The sequence below is a fragment of the Lissotriton vulgaris genome, chromosome 7 (genome assembly GCF_964263255.1).
Source record: "Lissotriton vulgaris chromosome 7, aLisVul1.2, whole genome shotgun sequence".
In the NCBI taxonomy this organism is placed as follows: domain Eukaryota; kingdom Metazoa; phylum Chordata; class Amphibia; order Caudata; family Salamandridae; genus Lissotriton; species Lissotriton vulgaris.
Window position 1 is genome coordinate 1,337,487,946 of NC_141695.1, and position 25,718 is coordinate 1,337,513,663.

At 50.9% G+C, this 25,718-nt stretch overlaps 1 protein-coding gene across 1 annotated transcript in view; it reads right to left on the reverse strand.

Moving 5' to 3' along the window:
* Positions 1-25,140, reverse strand: part of LOC147703646 (polyserase-2-like) — a 1,078,318-nt gene extending 1,053,178 nt beyond the window's left edge. The window contains exon 1 of the mRNA XM_086929536.1: positions 24,927-25,140. Within this exon, the coding sequence (XP_086785662.1) occupies positions 24,927-25,140 (214 nt within the window). The remainder of the gene's footprint in view (positions 1-24,926) is intronic.
* Positions 25,141-25,718: the final 578 nt, after the last annotated feature.

A 25,718-nucleotide genomic window follows, 5' to 3' on the forward strand; every position in this document is an offset into this window, starting at 1 on the left:
TATAGGTCTGGCCTCCTTTGATGTCCGGACCCTCGCTCTTGGAGGTCGGGAGGTCCGGGATGAGGGAGTCCAGACACCCAGCAGGGGGGTGGAGCCAGCGCCCGGGGAGGCTGGGGGCGATCGGCACCTGGCGGGGGAGAGCCATCGACACTCCTCTCTCCCATTGACCTGCCAAGTGGTCCATTCACCTCCTGGGTGGATGGTGGTGCCTCGATGTCGGGGCCTGGCCAGGCCCAGGGTTGGGGTCGAGCTGAGGCCACGCGGCCTCATGGTGCAGTGTCCAAGATGGCGGCCGGGCCGGGGCAATGCTGCTGATGGGGGCCCGGGCCGGCCGATGTTGTGGTGTTCGGGGGCAGGCGTCCCGTTGGGGACGGGTTGCGGGTTGCTTCTGCGGGTTGCCGGGGTGGTTCTTCTGGTGAGACCGGGAGAGCCGGTGCTCGGACCCTATCATGTGGGGAGGGAGCGGGCCTTTCACGAGGCCTGTCCAACAGTTCTAAAATGATGAGACAGTGAAAGAACGATAACACGCTCTTTTTAACTTGTTTTACAGGCTTCTTTAACTAAACTGTTCTCTAATGTTGCAGCATGGGCGTTTTACCGTTTATCTAACAGAATGCCCTGCTGTACACTGAGGCTGGAGGAGGCCACCACATGCTGTCACACCCCAGACTGCCCCATTGTCATTCTGTATGTGGCAATTTCTCGGCATACAGAATGACAATGGGCAGGTGGGGATGCTCTTGTGCTCCAGGAGGAGTGCGAGGCGGCCCCATCACGGGGAATGAGGACTTCACAGGGGAGCAGTGCAGCTCCCTGTGATGGCTAAAATTACGGACAAAAGGCATCCGTAAAAGGGATCCGCACAGACAACGGACGCGAGGTCTAAATTACGGACGGTCCGTGAAATTTACGGATGGTTGGTCACCCTAGGTCCAAGGCAGTGCCGGACACGCGAACGCCTGGCAAAGAACCCATGGCATCCTCAGCGATCGATCACCCATGTAAAAAAAAGTAGTCTCTAAGAATAGATTCTAATGACTGCTGCATATCTTTGGCAGTAGTTGGTCGCTGGTGTCATGGGCGGGCCAAATCCAGGAGGAGGCATGATGCATGTATGCCACAACCAATGGGGAAATGGAACAACTGAGCGACTTGGGTGCCAGCAAATGGCAAGCCTATGGGCAGGCTGAAGCCAACTATAGTAGATACTGAATGTCTTGGTTTGAGACATCGCATGCGTGATTCAATTTTTAATAGAAAAAATACACTTTTATCGGAGGCACCTTGTCCCTATTTTTCCCCAAAAACTCAAAATGTTGCTATATTTTGCCTTTTTTCTCGGTCCCCTCCAGGGAAATCCACAGACCCTGGATATCTGTAGAATCCTCAGGATGTTGGAAAAAAGGATGCAAATTTGGCAAGGATACCTTATTTGGAAAAAAGTTATGGAGCCCTAAGAGCGCACTACCCCAAATAGCCAAAAAAGGGCTCAGCACTGGGAAGGGGAAAGGCCCAGCAGCTAAGGGGTTAAACAACATAGCCCCTCCCCCAAAAAATCACCTGCATGTGTTTCAAGCCTACACCAGGTCAGAGGAATACCGGGGGAACCATACATAATACACCCACCATCACAAGCCTCGACCTATACCCTTCCTCCCAACTAAAAATGAAGGGCCTCATTCATGGCTTTTTTGCCGTAGGGCAACACAGCAGGCCTTGCTGCTGAGCTGCCATATGGCAAAAGAAAAGGGCAGGAATGCACAGTATCTATTAGATATGGTGCATTCCTGTCCTTTTCTCATGTGCCGACGCACGATGGGCTGCCATGCGCCAACACAGGCCCCTTTGCACCATGGTACGAGGGTGACTGCGTTTGTGGAATGATTATTTTTGTGCAGGAATGGAAACCTTCCTGCACAAAAACAATCACAATAGTCTTTTTCCTCTTCCCATGTGTGCTGCAGAATGAAAGAGGAAAAATTAGTGTAAATAAAGATATTTCTCCTTGTTGTGCCCTGCAGCATACATAGAAGAACAACGAGGAGAAATAAAGATATTTCTGCTTATTGTGCCTCCCTTATGCCTCCCCTGGGGAGGTGTACGTTTTTGGCGCTGCCTCAGACTTATGATTTCTTGTAAATCTGGAGCAGTGTTAAAAAAGCCATGGATATTGCTGGGAATGCCCCCAGCAACACCCATGGCACAACCCTTTCACACAGTTTTTTGCGTGAATGGGGCACATATTTATAAGGCCATGAAAAGCCATGTAAAGGCTTACGTGACCTTACAAATATGCCAGTGGCAGATTGCACCACCAGAATGTCAAAAAAGTGGCGTTCCAGCAGCACAATAGTGCTGGTAGGGCTTCAGAAATGAGGCCCACAGAGAGAAGAGAGCAGGTACCATGCTCACAGAGGCTCTGTGAAAGCTGCTTGTCCGCGTGGGTTGTCTTATCATGTCTGTATGGGTATGGAGGGACTAACAATGAGAAGGGAGAAGTGAGTTGTGCTGGCACAGCGCCACTGTGGGGACCAATAAGAAGAAGATCGCGTGTGAGCCCGCCATTCAGCCCCCTCGCCCAGGTCTTTGGAGACCTAGGAGTGAGGGCAGAACAAAGAGAGTGAGTTCTTCCCTTTCCATTTTGGTCACTGACGTCACGACAGTGAATAGACAGATTTTGATAAGGTTGTTCATAACAGAGGCTTCCTATAAAAGCCCTATATAATAATGCTATATGATAATGTCAATACTGCAGTTCTGATGCTACTTTAATTTTTGTTACAGGACGCGCAAGTCATTCTGCTCCTGAACCTCACACAGGCACACCCTTTTTAGGTCTCGCCTAGGGTTGCATCGCATGTGCTGACGCTCGGCGAGTTTATTGTGAACGAGGACTTTCAGAAGAGGGCTTGGAGGCCTGCCCCTCATTTTGATTGGCTGGCATCACTGTTTATGCTAAACGGTGGCCTGCCATTGGAAATGAGGGTTTTTTGTTGACGCCCTTTCGCCTCCGATCCGGACTGGGTCACCTACTTTGCTGCCGTCGCAAAGCAATTTCTTATCTTTATAGGGCCATGTGTTTCTAATTTGAAACACATGGACCCATAAGGACAAGACATTGCTGCTTGTTTTTATTTGCAGCACAGTCGCTTTCAGGGCTGCGCTTCTTTGTTTAAAGCAATGAGGTTCATATATCACAAGTGCATAGAAATGTAGATGATAAAGAGGCACTATAAGGACACTAGACATTGTCAAGTAGATGCTTTCACCAAACAGTTGGACATGGGGGCTTGGTGTTGCTGCTTTAACATTGAACCCTGAAAGGTGACCATCGGAGTGCAGAACAGGTTTCCGTTTCCTGGCGCAAGTCCAGTGACAGGCAGACTGGCCAACTTGGATGCATTTGTACATAAAATGGCAGTCCCTAGCAGAGGCTTTTAAGAGAGGAGTAACAGCTAGAGCCGCCAACTTTGAAGCCGAGGAACCGGGTCTGTGTCTCGGCGCGAGGCTCAACATCCTGTGAAGCTGGACAAATCGCTCAGTGCCTAAAAATGAATGTGTCTGCAACACAACTGGGGATCACATAGAGCTCCCCGATATCTGCAGGTCGAGTCAACGCTGTATAAAAAATAACTGCAAACAAAAAAAAATTATGTACGTGGGAAGCAACCTTGTATTAAAGGAATGAGGTTCTTATATCAAAAGTGCATAGCACCGTCTATGGTAAAGAGGCACTATAAGGACACTAGACATTGTCAAGTGGCTGCTTTCACCAAACAGTTGGACTCGGGGGCTTGGTGTTGATGTTTTAACATCAAACCCCAAAAGGTGAGCATCGGAGTGCGGAACAGGTTTCTGTTTGCCGGCGGAAGTCCAGTGACAGGCGGATTGGCCAACTTGAATGGATTTGTACATAAAGAACAAGTTACTTACCTTCGGTAAAGCTTTTTCTGGTGGATACAGTATCTGCCTATGGATTCCTCACCTTGTGAATATCCCCTGCGCCAGCAGCATTTGGACATTTTTGTAGCTCTCTACAGTGACTAGGACGAAGATGAGGTCACAGAGGCACGGCTCCGCTCGCGACCTCGCTGACGTCACCGGAGCCATAAGAGAACCTCGTCAGCGTGATGACGTCAGTTCCGCCCTTTCTTCCGTGCCACCGAGGCCCACGGACGGACCGACATAAATAGGTACAGTATACACGGTACACAGTATTCAAACCAACACGCATGGTGTGAAAACAATGCAAAAAGCAAGAATTAAACATTTCCATTGAAAATACAATTATAAAACAAACCCTTTGTAGGTATAAAAGAGTGGATAACGGAGAGGCGGGTGGGTCAGTGAGGAATCCACAGGCAGATACTGTATCCACCAGAAAAAGCGTTACCGAAGGTAAGTAACTTGTTCTTGTGATGGATACATCTGCCAGTGGATTCCTCACCTTGTGAATAGAATACCACAGCAGTCCCTCTCCCGGAGGAGGGTGTCCACTCTTTTATACCAAGAAATCTTGTAGGACAGAGCAAGCAAAATGGCCATCCCTCCTCACCACGGAATCTAAGCAGTAATGCTTCGCGAAAGTGTGGAGGGAGGCCCAAGTTGCGGCTCTACAAATGTCCTCTACAGGAACACCTTTAGACAAAGCAGGTGTAGAAGACTTTGCTCTAGTAGAATGAGCTCTGATACCCTCTGGAGGACCCTTACCAGCCAATGAGTAACAGATCTTGATGCACAAGATAATCCATCTGGAAAGTGTGTGCTTGTGCACCGCTCTTTCTTTCCTGCAGCCAGCAAAACCCACAAAGAGCTGGTCGGCAGCACGATAGTCTTTAGTCCTATCGAGGTAAAAACTCACCGCCTTCGTAGGATCCAGACGGTGAAGCCGCTCCTCCTCCTTGGAAGGGTGAGGGGGGAGTATGGAAGGTAGGAAGGGTAATGGACTGCCCCAGATGGAAGGGAGTTACCACCTTAGGCAGAAAAGCAGCCATGGTCCTGAGTACCATCCATTCAGCATGAATGGTCAAGAACGGGGGTTTCGAACTCAGAGCTTGAAGCTCACTTACCCTCCTTGCCGAGGTTATAGCAACTAGAAATACAATCTTAAAAGAAAACAGTCTCAAGGGACACTTGTGCAAGGGCTCAAAAGGAGAACCCATCAAGTAGGTTAAGACAAGATTTAAGTCCCATTGAGGCACAATAAATGGAGTGGGAAGAAATTTGTTGGTAAGGCCCTTAATGAACCGTAACACAATATGCGACTTAAAAAAAGACGGCTGATCCGGCAAGCAAAGGAACACCGACAAAGCTGATAAATAACACTTCACAGTAGCCACAGCAAAACCCTGCTGGGCTAAAGAAAGAGCAAACTGAAGGATGTTGGATAAACGAGCCCTTAAGAGGTCAATAGACTTCTCTCCACACCATGAGACAAATTTGGACCACCTATACAAATAAATTAACTTGGTGGAGTGCGGCCTGGCCGAAAGAAATATATCCACCCCGTCAGGCTGGAGAGAGAAAGAATTCAGGTTGCCCCGTTCAATCTCCAGGCATGAAGGTGTAAGGTGTGGAGGTGGGGGGTGTAGAACCTGCCCCTGCGACGGCAAGAGGAGGTCTGCCCTGAGAGGGAGAAGGAGCTGAGGGCACGACGAGAGGTGGAGAAGATCTGTATACTACACCCTTATTGGCCAATCCGGGGCGGTCAATATGACTTGGGCCCGGTCTTGGTGAATCTTCCTCAGAACCCGAGGAATCAAGGCTATGGGAGGAAACGCGTAAAGGAGTTGTGAGCCCCAACTCAACTGAAACGTGTCCCCCAGCGCCCCCTGCATCGGAACCTGGAGACTACAGAATGACGGGCAGTGAGCATTCCCGTGAGTGGCAAACCGGTCCACCCGAGGAGTTTCCCACGTCCGGAAGACATGACAACCCACCTTCGGATGAAGCCTCCACTTGTGGTTCTCTGACAACCGCCTACTGAGACTGTCTGCATGCACGTTTAGAACTCAGGCCAGATGATGATTCGCCCTCAGACAAATCTGATGGTCCTGACCCCAGGACATGAGACGCAGAGCCTCTCTGCAAAGGCAGCGCGATCCCACTCCTCCCTGTTTTTGACATACCACATTGCGGTAGTGTTGTATGTTAGGACTTGAACCGACTGACCGTGAAGGGAAGGGAAGAAGGACTTAAGCGCCAAACGTATCGCCCGCAACTCTAGAAGGTTGATGTGAAGCAACCTTTCCTCTGGAGACCAAAGACCCTTGATCTCCAGATCCCCCAAATGAGCACCCCACCCTAGAGTGGATGCATCCGAATTCACGGTGGCCACCGATGGAGGGAGATGGAAGGGCTTCCTTGAGTCAGATTGCCCTCCACGCTCCACCAAGACATTTCCGCTGCAGCTTCTCTGGAGATCCTCACAGACTCCCTGAGATCTCCGTTGTGCTGATACCACTGCCTGCGGAGGCACCACTGGAGTGCCATCACGTGCCAGCGTGCATGGTTCACCAACAGAATGCAGGAAGCAAACAGACCAAGTAGGCGAAGTACCTTCAGTACTGGAACGACCGCTCCATTGTAAAACAAAGGAATAATTTCCTGAATTTCGAGAATCCTTTGTGGAGGTGGGAGGTGGGAATGCTCGACAGACAGTAGTGTCCAGTACCGCCCCTATAAACAGGTTGCGCTGAGAATGCACTAGGCGAGACTTGGGCACATTTATTGAAAAACCCAATTTGTACAACAGCTGCATTGTCACTTGAAGATGATTACACACCATCTCCGACGACCCTGCTTTAATCAGCCAGTCATCTAGATAGGGGAAAACCGAAATCCCCGCCCTTCTGAGATGGGCTGCCACCACTGCCATCACCTTGGTGAAGACTCTAGGTGCAGTAGTAAGACCAAATGGAAGGACCGCAAACTGATAATGTTGCGACCCCACCGTAAAACGGAGATACTTCCTGTGCGACTTCAGGATCGGGATATGAAAATACGCGTCCTGCAAGTCAATTGACACCATCCAGTCCTCTTGCTGCAGCGGTTGAAGAACCTGCGCTAGGGTGAGCATCTTGAACTTTTCTTGCTTCAGAAAAAGATTCAAGATCCTGAGATACAGGATTGGACGTAACCTGCCATCCTTCTTGGGAATCAGAAAATACCGGGAGTAGCTTCCCTGACCCCTTTCCCGCTCTGGCACCACCTCTATCGCACCTTTTTTTAGTAAAGTTAGGACTTCCTCCTGTAGGAGAAGAAGGTGGTCCTGCGAGCAAGCCCCTTGACAAGGAGGGTACCTTGGAGGGAATTCACGAAAGGGAAGGGCATACCCATTCTCTACAAGAGTCTGTAGTGACCGATTCCCAGTCTTGCAGAAAATGAGTAAGCCGACCCCCCACAGGACCAACATGATCCAGAATGGTGGATATAGGGCTGCTTTGCTGTGGTGAGAGGGGGAGAGGTAGAGGAGGAGGACTGACGACCTTGTGAGCAACCTCTGTTCCTGCCCCTATAGGACTTATATAGGGTGTTCTGCTGCTGCTGTTGCTGCTGAGGCTGTTTGTAGGTTCTAAAGGACGACCTCCTAAAGCCTCTGTATCTTCTATAAGAGGAACCCCTAGGCTGTGTCTGCAGACCCAGGGCTGTAGCCTTGCTGTCCTTTAATCTTTTTAAAGCATCTGCCTTCTTCCCAAAAAGTCCAGTGCCATCAAAAGGGAGGTGCAAAAGAGTCACCTGGACATCCTGAGAGAACTCCGACAACTTAAGCCAGGCACTCCTTCTAGATGCAAATGAAGACCCTAATATTCTGGCTACAGAGTCCGCAGTATCAAGACCACTCTGGATCACCTGTCGTGAGGCAGCCTGGGAGTCAGACAAGACCTCATCAAAATTCTTCCTGCCCTCCTCCGATAACTTTGGGGCCAGCAGTTTAGCAGAATCCATTAAGGCATGAATGTACCTGCCCAAAAGACAAGTAGCATTAGTGCACTTTAGGGCCATAGACGCTGATGAAAACACTTTGTAGCAGCCTGATCCAGTCTATTCGACTCTCTGGCACCCGGAACTTGCAGAAAAGCACCAGCTAATTTCTTTGAACATGCAGCTTGGATAACTAGGCTCTCAGGTGAAGGATGTGTAGTAAGAAACTCCTGATCTCCTGGAGCAGCCCTGTATCTCCTGGCAACAGACCTTGAGACTGCCGGAGCCCAAAAGGGCTTTTGCCAAACATCCATAACTGCATCCGTGATGGCATCATTGAATGGCAACAAAGGTTCTATTATAGCAGAAAGAGAATGGAGAACCTCTGTTAGAATATTGGATTTAAATTCCGCTGTCGGGAGCTGAAGACCTAAAAGATCAGCTGCCTTCCTTATCACAGTGTGGTAGGAGCCACATCCTTAGAGGGAACTACCGAAGGAGGAGAGAGTTCCCATTCTGGTGACATGTCCATTCCACTTGCCACTCTTAAGTCTTCAAAGAAATCCTCTGACTCCTGAAGCTCACCTTCCTCCATCTCATCCTCCCTATATTGGTGTTCTTCCAATAATCTTTGTGCATCCCGCCTGGACCTCATCCTCGGAGCCGGTGCCAACGGATTCGTACACGGCTCCGATGGATTCGGAACCGGGGTCGAACACGGATCCGGGGGCACAAACTAAGTCAAACAAGTCCGAGCTAACAGCGCCAGAGATGGAGGTATTGGCATCGGCGTTGACATCCTCGGCACAAGGAAATGCCAGGACGGAGCCACAGGAAGAAAAGGCATAAAGGGAGAGGGGCCTAGGCTTGAGGAACCCCCAAATGAAACGCCATAGGACCCATGGGACCCAAAGGTGCACCAGAGGGGTACATTGCCCTCGCAAAGACACCATACATAGCATTAAGATAATGTGATGGGTCTTGCCCTGGACCAGGAAAAGGAGGGTACTCGGCTGGAATACGCTCAGGCGTAGGCATCACCGGACTCAGGCCTGACCGTGCCGGCGGTGGATCCATTGGAGTCGACGGATCTTCAGGTACTGGTACCTCTTCAACCGGAGTCAGAAAATTCCGCAGAGATGAAGAGGTAATCGGCGCCGGCGACTGTGCTGGTGAAGCCACAGGAGAAGTTGCTCTTTCTGGAGAAGGAAAAGGAGATACATAGTCCTTACGATGTCGATGGACTGTTGAGGTCGACTTTTGAGCCTCTTCCTTATCGGAACGACGTCGAGAGCAGTGTCTCTTCTTCTTCTTGTGCTTCTTGGGTTTTGAAGCATGACCCGACGTCTACTTCAAGCCCGACCTCGACCTCAACCTGGATCTCGATCTCCTCCGGCCCCTCTTCTCTTTTCGCATCTTTGCCATGAACAGCTTGGCTTCCCTTTCTTTTAGAGCCTTCGGGTTCATTTACCTGCAGCAAGCGCAATCCCCGACGTCATGGTCCGATGACAAACACCATACACAATCGTCGTGAGGATCTGTTATGGACATATGTCCATCGCACTCCCTGCAGGGCTTGAATCTTGACTTTCTCATGACATCTTTCAAAAAGAGAAACAAAAGATAACAGGATGCAAGCCAGAATACACAAAGTAGCAATACAACCTCGGAGAGTCCCAAAAAAACGTTTGCATCGACGGGGTGGAAAAAAGGGAACTGACGTCATCATGCCGACGAGGCTCTCTTATGGCTCGGGTGACGTCAGCGAGGTCGCGAGCGGAGCCGTGCCTCTGTGACGTCTTCCTCGTCCTAGTCGGCGTAGAGAGCTACAAAAATTTCCGAATGCTGCTGGCACAGGGGTTATTCACAAGCTGAGGAATCCGTAGGCAGATACTGTATCCACCAGAAAAAGTGTTACCGAAGGTAATTAACTTGTTCTTTATATACAAATCCATCCAAGTTGGCCAATCCGCCTGTCACTGAACTTCCGCCGGGAAACAGAAACCTGTTCCACACTCCGATGCTCACCTTTTGGAGTTCGATGTTAAAACATCAACACCAAGCCCCCGAGTCCAACTGTTTGGTGAAAGCAGCCACTTGACAATGTCCAGTGTCTTTATAGTGCCTCTTTACCATAGACGGTTCTATGCACTTTTGATATATGAACCTCATTGCTTTAAAACAAGATTGCTTCCCACGTACATCATTTTTTTTTAAGTTATTTTTTATATAGCGTAGACTCGAACAGCAGATATCGGGGCGCTCTATGTGATCACCAGTTGCGTTGCAGACACATTCATTTTTAGGCACTGAGCGATTTGTCCAGCTTCACAGGATGTTGAGCCTCGCGCCGAGACACAGACCCAGTTCCCCGGCTTCAAAGTTGGCTGCTCCAGCTGTTATGCCTCTATTAAAAGCCTCTGGTAGTGACTACCAGCTATAAAAATGTCTGAATGCTGCTGGCGCAGGGGATATTCACAAGGAGAGGAATCCGACTGGCAGATGTATTCAACAGAAATGGCAGTCACTAGCAGAGGCTTTTAATAGAGGCGTAATGGCTAGAGCGGCTGACTTTGAAGCAGAGGAACCCGGCCCGTGTCTCGGCATGAAGTTCAACATACTGTGAGGCTGGGCAAATCGCTCTGTGCCTAAAGAACAAGTTACTTACCTTCGGTAACGCTTTTTCTGGTAGATACAATATCTGCCTGTGGATTCCTCACCTTGTGAATATCCCCCTTGCGTCAGCAACGTTCGGAAAATTCTTCGTAGCACGCCGGCGTGGACGACGTCATAGGAGCACGGCTTCGCGAGCGACTCCGTCTGACGTCACCGACTCCACATAAGGCCCACGTCGGCGTGATGACGTCAGTTCCGCCCTTTTTTCCGTGCCTTCGAGGCACCCGGACGGACCAACAAGTACATATATATATATATATATACACAATGTACACAGTACATGCAAAACAAATGCATTCAAAGTGCAAAACTATACAAAATCAGATAAAATCATAATTACATTTGCACATAACACCAGGTATAGCAGAGTGGACAACGGGGAGGCGGGTGGGTCAGTGAGGAATCCACAGGCAGATATTGTATCTACCAGAAAAAGCGTTACCGAAGGTAAGTAACTTGTTCTTCTGATAGATACATCTGCCGTGTGGATTCCTCACCTTGTGAATAGAGTCCCACAGCAGTCCCCACTCCCGGAGGAGGGTGTCCACTCTGCTACACCAGGAAATCTTGGAGAACAGAGCGCGCGAAGTGGCCGTCCCTCCTCACCTCAGCATCCAAGCAGTAGTGCTTTGCAAAAGTGTGGAGGGAAGCCCAAGTCGCGGCCCTGCAAATGTCCTCAACAGGAACACCCCTAGACAATGCAGAAGTAGCAGACTTTGCTCTAGTTGAATGAGCTCTAATACCCTCAGGAGGGTCCTTACCCGCCAGAGAGTAGCAAATCTTGATGCACAGGATAATCCATCTGGAAAGTGTGCGCTTGTGCACCGCTCTGCCCTTCTTGCAGCCAGCAAAACCCACGAAGAGCTGATCGTCTATTCGATAGTCTTTAGTCCTATCAAGATAGAAGCTAACCGCTCTCTTCGGGTCCAGGCGATGAAGCCTCTCCTCCTCCTTGGAAGGGTGTGGGGGAGGATAAAAGGTAGGAAGGGTAATGGATTGACCTAGGTGGAAGGGAGTAACCACCTTAGGCAGAAAAGCAGCCCTGGTCCTAAGAACCATTCTTTCAGCATGGATGGACAAAAACGGGGGCTTGGAACTAAGAGCCTGAAGCTCACTTACCCTCCTTGCCGAGGTAATTGCAACTAAGAAGACCGTCTTAAAAGAAAGAAGCCTCATTGGACACTTGTGTAAGGGTTCAAACGGCGAACCCATCAGATAGGTTAACACAAGATTCAAGTCCCAATGAGGAACAATAAAGGGAGAAGGAGGGAACTTATTAGTGAGCCCCTTCAAAAATCTTAAAACCACAGGTGATTTAAAAAGAGAGGGCTGATCCGGCAAGCAGAGGAATGCCGATAAAGCCGAAAGGTAACCCTTGACAGTGGCAACAGCAAACCCCTGCCGTGCCAGAGAAAGAGCAAACAACAAAATATCAGACAAATGAGCCTTTAACGGGTCAACATCCCTCTCCCTACACCAAGACACAAACTTATTCCACCTATACGAATAAATGGACTTGGTGGAGTCACGCCTGGCAGAAAGTATGACATCCACCACATCGTTAGGGAGAGAGAAAGAGTTCAGATTGCCCCGTTCAATCTCCATGCATGAAGGTGTAATGTCTGGAGGTGGGGGTGTAGAACCTGCCCCTCCATCTGAGAGAGGAGGTCTGCCCTGAGAGGGAGACGGAGCGGCGGGTGAGAGGAGAGGTGGAGAAGATCTGTGAACCACACCCTTCTTGGCCAATCCGGGGCGACCAAAATGACTTGGGCCCGGTCTTGGCGAATCTTCCTCAGAACCCGAGGAATCAAGGGTATGGGAGGAAACGCGTAAAGGAGCTGACCTCTCCAGCTCAACTGAAACGCGTCCCCCAATGCTCCTTGCATCGGATACTGGAGACTGCAGAATGACGGGCAGTGAGCATTCTCGCAAGTGGCAAACAGGTCCACCCGAGGAGTCCCCCACATCTGAAAGACGTAACGAACAACCTCCGGGTGAAGCCTCCACTCGTGGTCGGCAGAGAACTGACGACTGAGAATGTCTGCACGCACGTTCAGAACCCCGGCCAAATGATTTGCCATCAGACAAATCTGGTGGTCCTGAACCCAGGACCAGAGGCGCAGAGCCTCCCTGCAGAGACACTGCGACCCCACTCCTCCCTGCTTGTTGACATACCACATCGCGGTCGTGTTGTCCGTCAGGACTTGAACTGAACGACCGCGAAGGGAAGGGAGGAAGGCCTTGAGTGCCAGACGTATCGCCCGTAACTCTAGAAGGTTGATGTGAAGCAGCCTTTCCTCTGGAGACCAAAGACCCTTGACCTCCAGATCCCCCAGATGAGCACCCCACCCTAGAGTGGATGCATCCGTTATCACCGTGGCCACCGATGGTGGAAGCTGAAAAGGCTTTCCTTGAGACAGATTGCCTTCCACGCCCCACCAAGACAGATCCGCTGCAGTTTCTCTGGAGACCTTCACTGACTCCCCGAGATCTCCATTGTGTTGATACCACTGCCTGCGGAGGCACCACTGGAGTGCCCTCATGTGCCAGCGTGCATGGTTGACCAGGAGAATGCAAGAAGCCATCAGACCGAGCAGGCGAAGGACCTTCAGGACCGGAACAACCGCTCCATTGTGAAATAAAGGAATCATTTCCTGTATGTCGCGAATCCTTTGCGGAGGTGGGAATGCACGACATACAGTAGTGTCCAGTACCGCACCTATGAACAGGTTGCGCTGGGAGGGCACCAGGTGAGATTTGGGCACATTTATTGAAAAACCCAACCTGAACAACAGCTGCAATGTTTCTTGCAGGTGATGAAGCACCTTCTCGGGCGACTCCGCTTTGATCAGCCAGTCGTCCAGATACGGGAATACAGGTATCCCCGACCTCCTGAGATGTGCAGCCACCACTGCCATCACCTTGGTGAAAACTCGAGGCGCAGTAGTAAGACCAAACGGAAGGACCGCAAACTGGTAGTGTTGCGATCCCACCGTAAAACGGAGATACTTCCTGTGCGACTTCAGGATCGGGATGTGAAAATACGCATCCTGCAAGTCGATCGACACCATCCAGTCTTCTTCCAACAGCGCTTGAAGAACCTGCGCAAGAGTGAGCATTTTGAATTTCTCCTGCTTGAGATAGAGATTCAAAATCCTGAGGTCCAGGATTGGACGTAACCTGCCATCCTTCTTGGGGATCAGGAAATACCGGGAGTAGCATCCCTGACCCTTTTCCTGCTCTGGAACCACCTCTATCGCACCTTTCTTGAACAAAGCCAGGACTTCTTCCTGCAAGCGAACAAGGTGGTCCTCCGAACAAAAACCCTGGCAAGGAGGGTAATTGGGAGGGAACTCCTGGAAAGGAAGTGCATACCCATTTTCTACGAGATTGAGAACCCAAAGATCCGATGTAACCGATTCCCAATCCCGTAGAAAATGAGTAAGCCGACCCCCCACCGGAGCCACATGATCCAGAATGGCGGATCTAGGGCTGCTTTGCTGCAGGGGGAGGGGGTTGGCTATTAGAGGAAGAGGAGGAGGAGGAGACCTGGCGCCCACGACCACGGCCCCTTTGCTTTCCTCTGTAGGATTTATACAGAGGATTCTGGCGTTGCTGCTGCTGTCCTTGATTGTAGGGACGAAAATTGGGTCTGCCAAAACCCCTATACTTTCTAGTCGCAGAGCCCCTCGTCTGAAGGCCCAAAGACTTCGCCGTAGCCCGACTGTCTTTGAATCTCTCCAGAGCTACGTCAGCCTTCTTGCCAAAGAGACCTGTCCCATCAAACTATAAGTCCAACAGAGTAGACTGAACGTCAGAAGAAAAATCGGAGGACTTAAGCCATGCGGCCCTTCTTGTAGCCACAGTGGAGCCCATAATTCTGGCAACAGAGTCCGCCGTGTCCATACCACTCTGTATAACCATACGAGCTGCAGCCTGAGTATCAGCGACCACCTCGTTAAAGTTCTTCTTATCGTCCTCTGGAAGCTTAGCAGAAAGCTGTTTGACAGAGTCCATCAACGCGTAAACGTATCTCCCCAAGAGGCAAGTAGCATTGGTGGACTTCAAGGCCATGCTACCCGAGGAGAAAATCTTTTTAGCAGACTGGTCCAGTTTTTTTGAGTCCTTGTCTGCTGGCACCTGAGGGAAAGAACCCGCAGCCCTGCTGGAACAGGCGGCCTGCACTACCAGACTCTCCGGTGCAGGATGCGTGGAAAGAAATTCAGGGTCATCAGGAGCCACCCTGTAACGCCTTGCCACTGACCTGGAAACTGCAGGAGCAGATAAAGGCCTCTTCCAGACCTCCTTTATCGGTTCAGTCAATGCATCCGTAAAAGGAAGCGTAGGCTCCACAATTGAAGAGGGCGAATGCAACACTTCCGTAAGGATGTTGGGCTTGTATTCAACTGTGGGCAAATTCAAGCCTAGCAACTCTGCAGCCTTCTTTATGACGACATGATAGGGTGCCAAGTCCTTAGATGGTGTGTCAGAAACGGTTGGCAAACCCCATTCAGGAGAAAGTTCCAAGCCACTTGCATCCTGAAGGTCCTCAAAACAATCCCCCTCATGCAACTCTCCTTCCTCAACCTCGGAGTCCACAAACTCCTTCTCCTCCAAGAGGCGTTGTGCCCTGCGCCCCGACCACTCCATACGGACCGAAGTCGATGGATCCGGTAACGACTCCGACGGCGCCGGAGCCGACATCGAGCGAGGAGCCGGAGGACGGGAAGTGCCACGATCCGAATCCACCCGAGGCCGATCCGGAGTCGGCGAAGCCGCATGCGAAGTCGACGACCTCGGCGGCGCCGTACCGAGCCAAGGAGTGCAAGGCGTCGGCATAAACGGCATAAAGGGGGCCGGGGCATAAGCCTGGGGCACACCCAAATTGAAAGACAAAGGACCCATGGGACCCATAGGCGCACCAGCGGGGTACATCGCCCTCGAGTAAACACCAAACATGGCGTTTAAAAACTGCGAGGGATCCTGACCTGGACCTGGAAAGGATGGGTACGAACCCAACGGCCGCTCCGAAGGAGGCTGATCCGGCAAAGGCTCACCCTGGCCCTCTTGTTCTTCAGGCTCCACAACCGGAGTCGGTGCTCGAGGAACCTCTTCTTCATGCACCGATGAATGGTGCGACTCCAGATCCGGTTCCGGCTCATGAACTGGAGAACCAACGTGAGATTGAGCTGGAGAAGGAGACACGAAGTCCTTATGATGTTTTCTCGACTTCTTCCTCGAATCCGAAGACTCCTTGCCAGAGTGGTGTCTGGAGTGATGTTTACTCCTCTTATGCTTCTTTCTCGAGGAGCCCGAAGCATGGCCCGAGGCCGACTTGGAACCGGACCTCGACCTCCCTCTGGACCTTGATCTCTCTCTCGACCTCGACTTGGCCTTCGAAGCCGACCTCGACTTCGCCCTCGAAGCCGACCTTGACTTCGACCGCGACCGTTGTCTCGACTTCGAGCGCCTGGACACTGACCTCGAAGACCTTCCGGCTTCCCTTTCCTTCACCTTAGCAAGCAGAAGCTTCGCCTCCCGCTCACGCAAGGCTTTGGGGTTCATCTTGTCACAGGAACGACAGTTCTTGACATCGTGTCCCGAACCAAGACACCATAGACAGTCGGGATGCGGATCGGTGATCGACATCATCCGGGAGCAGGAACCACACTGTTTGAAACCTGTCTTCCTCGACGACATCTCCGGCGATGAAGCGAAATCCGACAGAGAAACAATAACAGCTAAACAGCGAATAGATACAAAAGTATCGCAGAAGATCCCAGAAACCGTTAGCGTCGACGACGCGGAAAAAAGGGAACTGACGTCATCACGCCGACGTGGGCCTTATGTGGAGTCGGTGACGTCAGACGGAGTCGCGCGCGAAGCCGTGCTCCTATGATGTCGTCCACGCCGGCGTGCTACGAAGAATTTTCCGAACGTTGCTGACGCAAGGGGGATATTCACAAGGTGAGGAATCCACACGGCAGATGTATCTATCAGAAAAGGAATGTGTGTGCAACGCAACTGGTGATCACATAGATCGCCCCAATATCTGCGGGTCGAGTTCGCTCTATATAAAAAATACCGGAAAAAAAAAACCAACGATGTATGTGGCAAGCAACCTATGTATGTATTTATCGAGCAGTATTGCAAAGGAAGCTTGAAACTTCTAAGGAGAAAGGATGCGTTCCATGGGTGCAGAGTATTTCAACGTTTTTTAAACTGCAATGTTCTGTAAGTTTCCCGGAAGGGTTCGAATGCCGGAAGATTGGGGCAGCTGCACCAGGCTGGAAGTCGCTGGCACAGGGGTTGTCCTGATAGCACGTACTGCCCACTGCACTTTCCTTTTCTCCTTGAATGCAGCAAAGAGCTCAAATGAATGGTCTCCAAGTGCACTACCGCCCTGCCCCCCCCGCGCTTCCCAATAAGGCATCTTCTCATTTTATTCATTTTTTAATGCCGTTTTATGTAGGGTGGGGTGGAGTAATGAAAAGCAGAGGGGCTTTGCGGCCCTGGGAGCAGCTGCGCAGTCTCCCGTTCATAACAAAAAAACACTATGATCCCTGCAGGGGAGTCAGGCTGTTTGGGAAGGAGGCTGACAGATGATGTACGGGGTGTGGCGAGGCGACAAGACATGTTTTCTCTTTTTTGGGGGGATTTGTTATTGCTTGGAAGTGTTTTTTTGTGACTGGGCGTGTGATAACTTGGTGTGAATACCTCTGCTGGAGGCTCAACGGCTTTATTCAGCTTGGCCGCGAGCGTGTTTTGTGTGGAGGTGTCCTCTTCAAACATGGCGGCGTCCCGATCACGGGTTCTAAGCAGGGTGGGTTGCTTGTCTGGCACTTGCTCAAAGAATTCTTTGTTGGAAGATCACAGCTGCTAGAACAGCATCTAATATACTCTTAAAGGTTTCTTAGTTTGACCACATGAGCCGTCTGTCTGCATCTGTCTCAGTGTGTTTTCCCTCGCCCATCGGTTCAAGCCCTCTAATCTCCCTCTGCACCCCCCGATTCTTGCTAACCAACAAGCAAGTGCACGTCACTATCGCTTTGCTTTCTTTCTTTTCCTCCGCCTAAAACAACAAGCATTGAAAATGCAATAGGTCTCGCCTTTGATTAAGTTAAAGCCATTTGCTTTGCTAATGGTATTGTATTCTAGTTTTGCATTATTTAGTGTATATTTGTGATACGTTCTGAGGAAGGACTACAAACTGTGTTAAAACTGCTATTCTCACATTGTCTCAGAACTTGGCACACCACTTGCTGCAAACTAACAATGACATTAATGGGGGGGCGTGGCTAGCCGGCTTGCGAAATGGCCGCTCAGTGAGAGGGCTCCGCCGGCTATGTTTTGAAATCCTTTAATAATCCTTCTCTGTGCTCGTGTGCACCCCCGTCCGCCCTGGGGATTTGACCGACTCCACTCATCGTTCCTGTCGCTGAGGTTTGGGGCGTGTAATCCACCGGACGGCGGAGAAATCGCCGACCTCGGCCCGTCCGACCTGCATGCCGGTGAGGCCGCGAGGCCGTGGAGCTGGGGTCTGGCTGTGCATGCAACTGTGGGCCGCGGCATCGGAGGTCTGTGAGGATCCGTTCATCGGAGAGGCGGGAACCGGCGGCGGAGGAGCCGCCTGAGAGGCGCACACTGACGACCCTCTGAGACGCCCGGAGGAGACCGGCGGACTGCAGGCTGACGATCGTGGACACGAGGGTCCACTTCCGAAGGAGGCGAGCCCAGCGACGATCCTGGTAGGGGGCCGCCATTTCCCTGGGACCGGCGCGGGACCGGCGTGGAGACCTGGGGCCGGCCTCGCACAGCAGACTCGCAGGGCGGTACTCTAGATCTGCAAAAGGTACGACACTGTCGCTTTCACGGAGGTGCGGGGGACCGCCTTCATTTGCACGCGTGCAGCAGGAGGGCACCTCGGGCACACCGCCGATTACCCACGCACTCACACGCTCCGAGCCCGATGACACGGGGAAAACGGGAGCCACAGGTTGAGGTCTCGACCCTGTGAGCTGGGACTATCCATAGCTGGTTTCGGAGCCAAACTTTGAAAAGCACAGTCAGACCGACGCTGCCGCCATTTCGTTGATTGGTTGCACCTAGAGCTGAGTGCACCCGGCGGGGTGACTCTGGTGGGGAGCTGTGCTTGGGAGGTGCGTGATAGCTCGTCCCATAGTGTTCCTTCTTGCTGGAGTACACTACGTCAGAGGACACGCACGTTGCTGGACATTTTCGAGACTTGCCTCAGAGGGACGCAAACTACATATAAATTGCCGCCATTATGGGGGGGAAGAATGAAGCTAAGCAATCCAAAATCAGCTTCGACAATAAGAGACCACCCAAGAACCCTACACCCGACACGGCTGGTGGAGAACCGTCGTCACAAGGTGCACCAATGGACATTGATTTTGGAGCACTTATCATGGAGGTCCGGTCAAGCTTGAAGAGCATAGACAGTAAACTGGATGCCATGTCAGAACAACTAGAAGCAGTCAAATCCAAGGTGGGCGCGCACGAGACCAGGTTGGACTGTTTGGAAAACAGACAGACTGAATGCTGCGAATTTCAAACGCAAGCCAAGAAACATATCACAAATCTGGAGAAAGAACTTGACAACCTGCGCGCAAAGTCAGATGATTTGGAAGCGCGCTCCCGAAGGTCAAACGTGCGCATTACGGGCATTCCAGAGACGGCGAACACTGGTAAGATGGAGGCCTTCGTGACTGACCTCCTTCATGAACTCTTTGATCCGGCCCTATCGCCGGTCTTCACGGTTGAGAGGGCTCACAGGTCGCTTGGGAAAAAACCGCCGGTGGGTGCACCGCCGCGTCCAATCCTTGCCAAGCTATTGAATTACCAGGACAGGGATCTGATTCTGAGGCTAGCTAGAGAGAAAGGAAAGATCACGCACAAAGGTAATAACATCTCCTTTTACCCGGATTTCACCCCCTGAGTGCAGGCGGCTCGAAAGGAATTTATACCGGCCAAGAAGGTACTGATGCAGTCTGGTGTGCAATATTCCCTACTATATCCTGCGAGGCTGAAGGTGTTCCATGACAACGACGCGCACTTCTTCACGGACGCGAAATCCGCGCTCAAATTTGCTAAACACATTGCTGGCCCGGGGGCCAGACGGAAATCCCCCCGACTAGAGGAGACGACCGAGCAACTCAGCGACAATGACTAGGCGAATTGATCCTATACAGTCTGCTGGCACATTTACAATGGACTACAGATGGGGTAAGACTCGGCTACGCCTGACACTGTCCATTTGGGTTTGCCCTGACCTTGACCCTTACACGGCTATACCTGAGGTGGGGGTGGTTGACTCGGGGGGGGGGGGGGTGGAGATGAGGACACGGAGACTTACTACTAAAATGTAGCCACCCCGCTAACACGGGGGTGAATGCTGGGTGCACCACGTCCCCATGGGGTGTATCCCTTTGTTTCTTGGTTTGGTTCAATACCGCGCCATGCGTGAGTTCTTAAGGGGTTTATCACAACCTGATTGTGGGGTTGGTGAGGGAGGAGGGTGGCGGGGGAAGTTCCAGGAGTTGTTGTTTGAAGCCTTGTATTGGTGCACTGAGAACTGCTTAATTACTACTTTTTCGAGCACAGGGACAAGGTGTGTGCTGCAAGCTGGATTTGGTAAAACCGGGGAAAGAGTGTGGATGGGTGGACTGCCATACTGTTTGTACCTTTATAATGGGGGGGGTTAAATTATGGACTTGGAACATTAGGGGCCTGGGGGACTACAAAAAAGCACGCCTGATGCACAGTACGCTGATCCGGCATGGAGTGGACATTTGCTTCCTGCAGGAAACGCACCTAAATTCAATTCCTTCGCCTCGGCTTCGTAATACTAGATGGTCAATGGTGTACTCTTCTATCTATTCGAATTATGCAAGGGGGGTGGCTATTCTTGTACGCAGAGGACTGGACTGGAGAGAGCAAAAATGTGTGCAGGATAAGGATGGGAGGTATGTCATCTTACTGGGAACCTTGCTGGGGCGCCCGATTGTGTTGACTGCTATATACGGTCCGAATGTCGATGATCCAGACTTTTTTCGAGATTTATGGGCACGAATTGCATTGCTAGATTGTCATTCGGTGGTTATGGGAGGTGATTTCAATGTTGTGCTGAATGATGTCCTGGACCGAAAGGGAGTGGGTAGACCCACACATGCCAGATCTAGACAGGCTGTCCTAGACATTATGGAGGAGGGGAGGCTGGCTGACGTGTGGAGGATTAGACATCCTGGGGAGACATTGGGTACCTGCATCACGTGTCATCAGTCTGCTTGGTCTAGGTTGGATTTCTGGCTGGTATCGCCTGAGGTGGCAACATGGGTGGAGGCGGTCGAAATCCAGGCTAGGTCCCTATCTGATCATGCTCCATGCATGTTGCAGCTGTGCCTACCTGATGCCATACATAGGGAATTTACATGGCGCCTACCCCCACATGTCCTGTCAGATCCGGTATTTGTTGAGGAGATCAGGGGAGACATAATTACCTACTTTGCTGAAAATACAGGTTCAGTTTCATCAGAAGCCATTGAATGGGACGCCTTTAAGGCAGTGATACGGGGGCAATGCATAGCTCGGCAGGCGGGGGTGTTAAGGTCTATCCGTGGAACCCTGGCCCAACTGGAACGGGAACTGAGGGACCTAGACGAGGCCTTTTGCAGAGACCCGTCCTTGCGAATGGCGGGGGAATACAAGACTAAACTGCTTGCCTTTAACGAGGAGGCGGAGCGAGAGGTGCGTTTCCTCGGTAGACGAGCAGTAGCCCGTAGATATGGCGAAGGAGACAGGCCCAGCAGAACCCTGGCCAGATTGATAGCCCCCCGCACGCAATCGCATTATATACACGCTATACACGACACTGAGGGATCCCTGGTTCTTGGGCAGGAGGCTGTTCTGAAAGCCTTCACAGAGTTCTACACGTCTCTATACACCACCAGGCAACCCGAGATCCCAGCGTCCCTGGAAAGTTTTTTGGACTCCATAGCCTTAGTTTGGTTCAATAATAACCATAGACAGTATATGGACCTCCCAGTAACTGTTCAGGATGTCATGCAGGTGATAAAAAGTATGCCGGCTGGCAAGGCTCCCGGCCCTGATGGTCTAACAACGACCTTCTATAAAACATATGCGGAAGAACTGGCGCCGAAATTGCACTCGGTGTTCGTCGAGGCCCTTGAACTGAACTCCCTTCCTGACTCCATGCACGAGGCTTTAATTATCACGCTTTTGAAGCCCGAAAAAAATGAACTGTTCCTAGACTCCTACAGGCCCCTCTCCCTGATCAACGTGGACGCTAAGATCTATGCCAAAATCATTGCAGATAAATTACAGCCAATGCTGCCAATTATTGCACTCCCTGATCAATCCGGATTCATCCCTGGTCGTGCCACATCCCATAATTTGAGGACCATATTTTCAGTCCTACACTACTTGCACCCCTCTGTACGGGCGGCAGTGGTGTTCCTCGACGCCACTAAGGCGTTCGATTCTTTGGAGTGGCCTTATCTATTCAGGGTTCTAGAGCGGATGGGATTCAGTCATAACTTCATTACCCTAATTAAACTCCTGTACAGTGCGCCTAGGGCCAGAGTCAGTGTCAATGGCCTGGTCTCCAAACCCTTTGGGATCTCTAGAGGGACCAGACAGGGCTGCCCGCTGTCCCCTCTCCTGTTTGCCATCGCAATGGAGCCGCTTGCGGCCAGAATAAGGCAACACCACACTGCAAGGGGAATCGGCTTCAGCTCGCGAAGTTTACTAATTTCACTATACGCAGATGATGTCACCTTGTATGTCGGAAATCCCGAAGATAACATGAACTTGCTGCTCCGCGAATTTGTACGCTTCGAAGGCCTGGCGGGAGTGTCCATAAACTGGACGAAATCTGTTGCATTCCCCCTCACTGACGAGACATGTAGGCCGTCACCAGACTACCCCCTGCGTTGGGAAACTGACGCGGTTAAATACTTGGGAATCTGGATAAGTCGGGATACACAGGAACTGTGGTCTCTTAATTTTGGTAGAGCAGTGGACTGGCTTGAGAGGAAAATTGAGATCTGGAGTAAATTGCCCCTATCTCTGGTGGCGCGTATAGCATTGGTGAAAATGGTGGTGCTCCCCAAATTCCTATATCTGTTTGTTAATGTTCCACTACCTATGACTACGCACTTCCATGCGAGAGTCCGATCCCTGTTGCTACAGCTGGTTTGGGCCGGGAGACAGGCGAGAGTATCCTGGGATCTTCTCACGCTCCCGTTACGGCAGGGAGGCCTAGGAGCTCCCGATTTTAAGCTCTACGCCCTGTGCGCTCAGGCGCAGTTTCTACACTTCTGGGCCTTCCCCACCCCTTATCAACCACACGTAGCGGTGGAACTCGCGATGGCTGCTCCACTACCACTTCGTGTGGCGCTTTATGGTAAAGTTAAGCGTCCCTCCAGGGATGTGGACACGGTGGAGATGATACGATGGTCCTGGCGAGAATTGCAGACCAGAGCGGGCCTCCCCTTACTTTATGCACCTGCCATCCCCCTACGAGGCAACCCATTGTTGCCCTGCCTGAGTACCAGAGGCGGCAATCTCACGATCCGGGGGAACAGACTGCATACATTTGCGGATCTATACCCTGAGGGTGTTTTCCTGGAGTTGTCAGCAAGTGAGGATGACGTACCTGACTCCTTTGCGGATACGCTGCTGTACCACTCCCTTCGTGAATCCTGTAAGAAATTAGGACCCCAATTCCCAGACGAACCGCCGGCGCTGGAAGCCCTTAACAATCTCCTATCCAGGCCTTCCCCCAAAAAACTAGTGTCCAGACTGTATAATTGTATGCAGGAGCAGGCCCCGATAGCAACATCCAAGGCTAGACAAACTTGGGGTGCGGACCTGGGGGACCAATTGACTGATGACGTGTGGGGTTATTGCTGTGCACAACTCACGGCCCTATCTCCCAACTACCGCTTGAGGCTAATCCACTTCAAGTTTCTGCACCGGTACTACCGCACACCGGCATTGCTACACCGCATGGGTATACGTGAGGATGCAAATTGCTGGAAGTGTGGAGGGTCGGATGCGTCCTTCCTTCATGTGGCGTGGAGCTGTCCCCAGTTGACCAAATACTGGTCTGATGTCTTCAATGCCATTAACCAGATTTTAAATAGAACGGATGCACCAACACCGCTCCTGGGCCTGCTGGGATATGTCAGAGACACTGACCCAGGTGATAGAAAGCTGCATGCGCTACTCCTCCTGTATGCGAAACGCCAATTATCGTTACACTGGGGCAGGAGAGTCCTTCCATTATATACTGATTGGATAAGGGACGTCACGTACGGACATGCACAATTGACCACATATTGGGAAACAATGCCAACTGCTTCCAGGCCAAATGATATATGGGAACCCTTCTTATGCTGGACTAGAGAACAGGAGGGCTCTGATGCGACTGTTGGTGCAGAGGATGTAGATGTGTCAGATGATATGGGTTGAGCGACGAAAGAGCAGTTGTGGGGATGGTACACTTGTGCCTAGTGCAGACTGGATGTGCGCTGTGAGATGAGACTAGCTCCGATTCCTCGGCTAGTGCAGCACTCCGCCACCAGTGGTTACTACATTCCTCCACATCCCCCAAGGCCGTTGGATCTTACAGCCCCCCCTCTCCTCCCCCACCGCCCTGGATCCCTGGGCTAGAGACCTGGCGCGGAAGCACTCTACTCCCACAGGGTTTCTAGACTCTAGTCAGTAGATATCTGGCGCGTAGGCGCACTGCCCCACATGTGCGTATGTACCGAATGAATGGTTTTTCTCAAATGCACCGTTGTTTGTTGTTCAGGCTTTACTTTTGTCCATTTGGACTAGTTGGGAGTAAACTGTGCTGTTAGTCGTATGCTGTTAATCGGCTGACTTCACGAGCTGTGTTCGGATACCAGCTTTGGGAAGGCCTCAGACCCTACATGTTTAATTGACGGGCTACAGCACAGATAAAATGTAAGGCCACTATCCGCGCTATGGTTGCACTGCTTGAATAAGTGTCATTATATTTGCGTTCAATTATGCAATGTGTCGAACATCCGGGGGTACGTCCCCATTTCACACCGATGTACTGTTGCTTTGCAGTTGTAATTATATAGCGGCCTGCCTCCGGGTTGTTGGCGAGACGCAGTGTATCTGATCTCCTAATCTGTGTTAAATACATGTCTTACAATAAAAAAAAAATAAAAAAAAAAAAAAACAATGACATTAATACAAAGGGATACATCTCTGTGACCTTACATAGCATCCCTTAATAGAGCTGTACTTACATTCTCCATTGATGTAGCCCCAGCCAGTGCTCCAGCACAACGACCCAAACCGAAACTTATGGTTGGCTAATGGTAAGCAGATGGGCTGGATATACTCGTTGAACACCACAGGCTCAATCAGCTGAAACAGTACGATGTCATTTCCCTGCAGATAGTCACTGAACTTCTCATGCACTACGATGTTGCTGATGCCTCGGGTGACCACATGGGACATGTTGCCATCAAGTTGCCAGGCTCCAATTTGGATCTCAATATCTTGAACAGAAGCATTGTCAGACCTATGGGTGGAGTTGGGGAATTAACAATGCTTGCAAGACCAGCTCTAATTTCAATGTAACAGCTTAATTTGTAAGTTTTCCTTATGCATGGATTAAAAAGTTACTTACCTATGGTAACAATCTTTCTGGTGGATACTCTATCTACCTGCAGATTCCTCACTGTAGAGCAATCCCAGTATGAGACTGGATCCGGAAACTTCAAAGCTCTTATGTTGCCATTAGGGGATGCTGGCTTCATATCGACTGCGGCATATGGTGACGTCATAGAAGCCATATAGAGCCTGCCTTGGCATACCAGCATCATTTTCCATCCATTTCTTCCAACCTTTGAGGTGAATGACGGAACAACACTGAAAGAGTAGTGCAGTACCAAAAACTTTAAGCGGAATCTTAATAACTTTCCCTATAACCCGAGCAACTGCAATGTTGCCCTGGAAGCAGGGAAGAACCAGAATATGTTGCAAGGTTCACAAATTATTCCAGCAAGAAAAATAATAAATTATGTTGCATAATG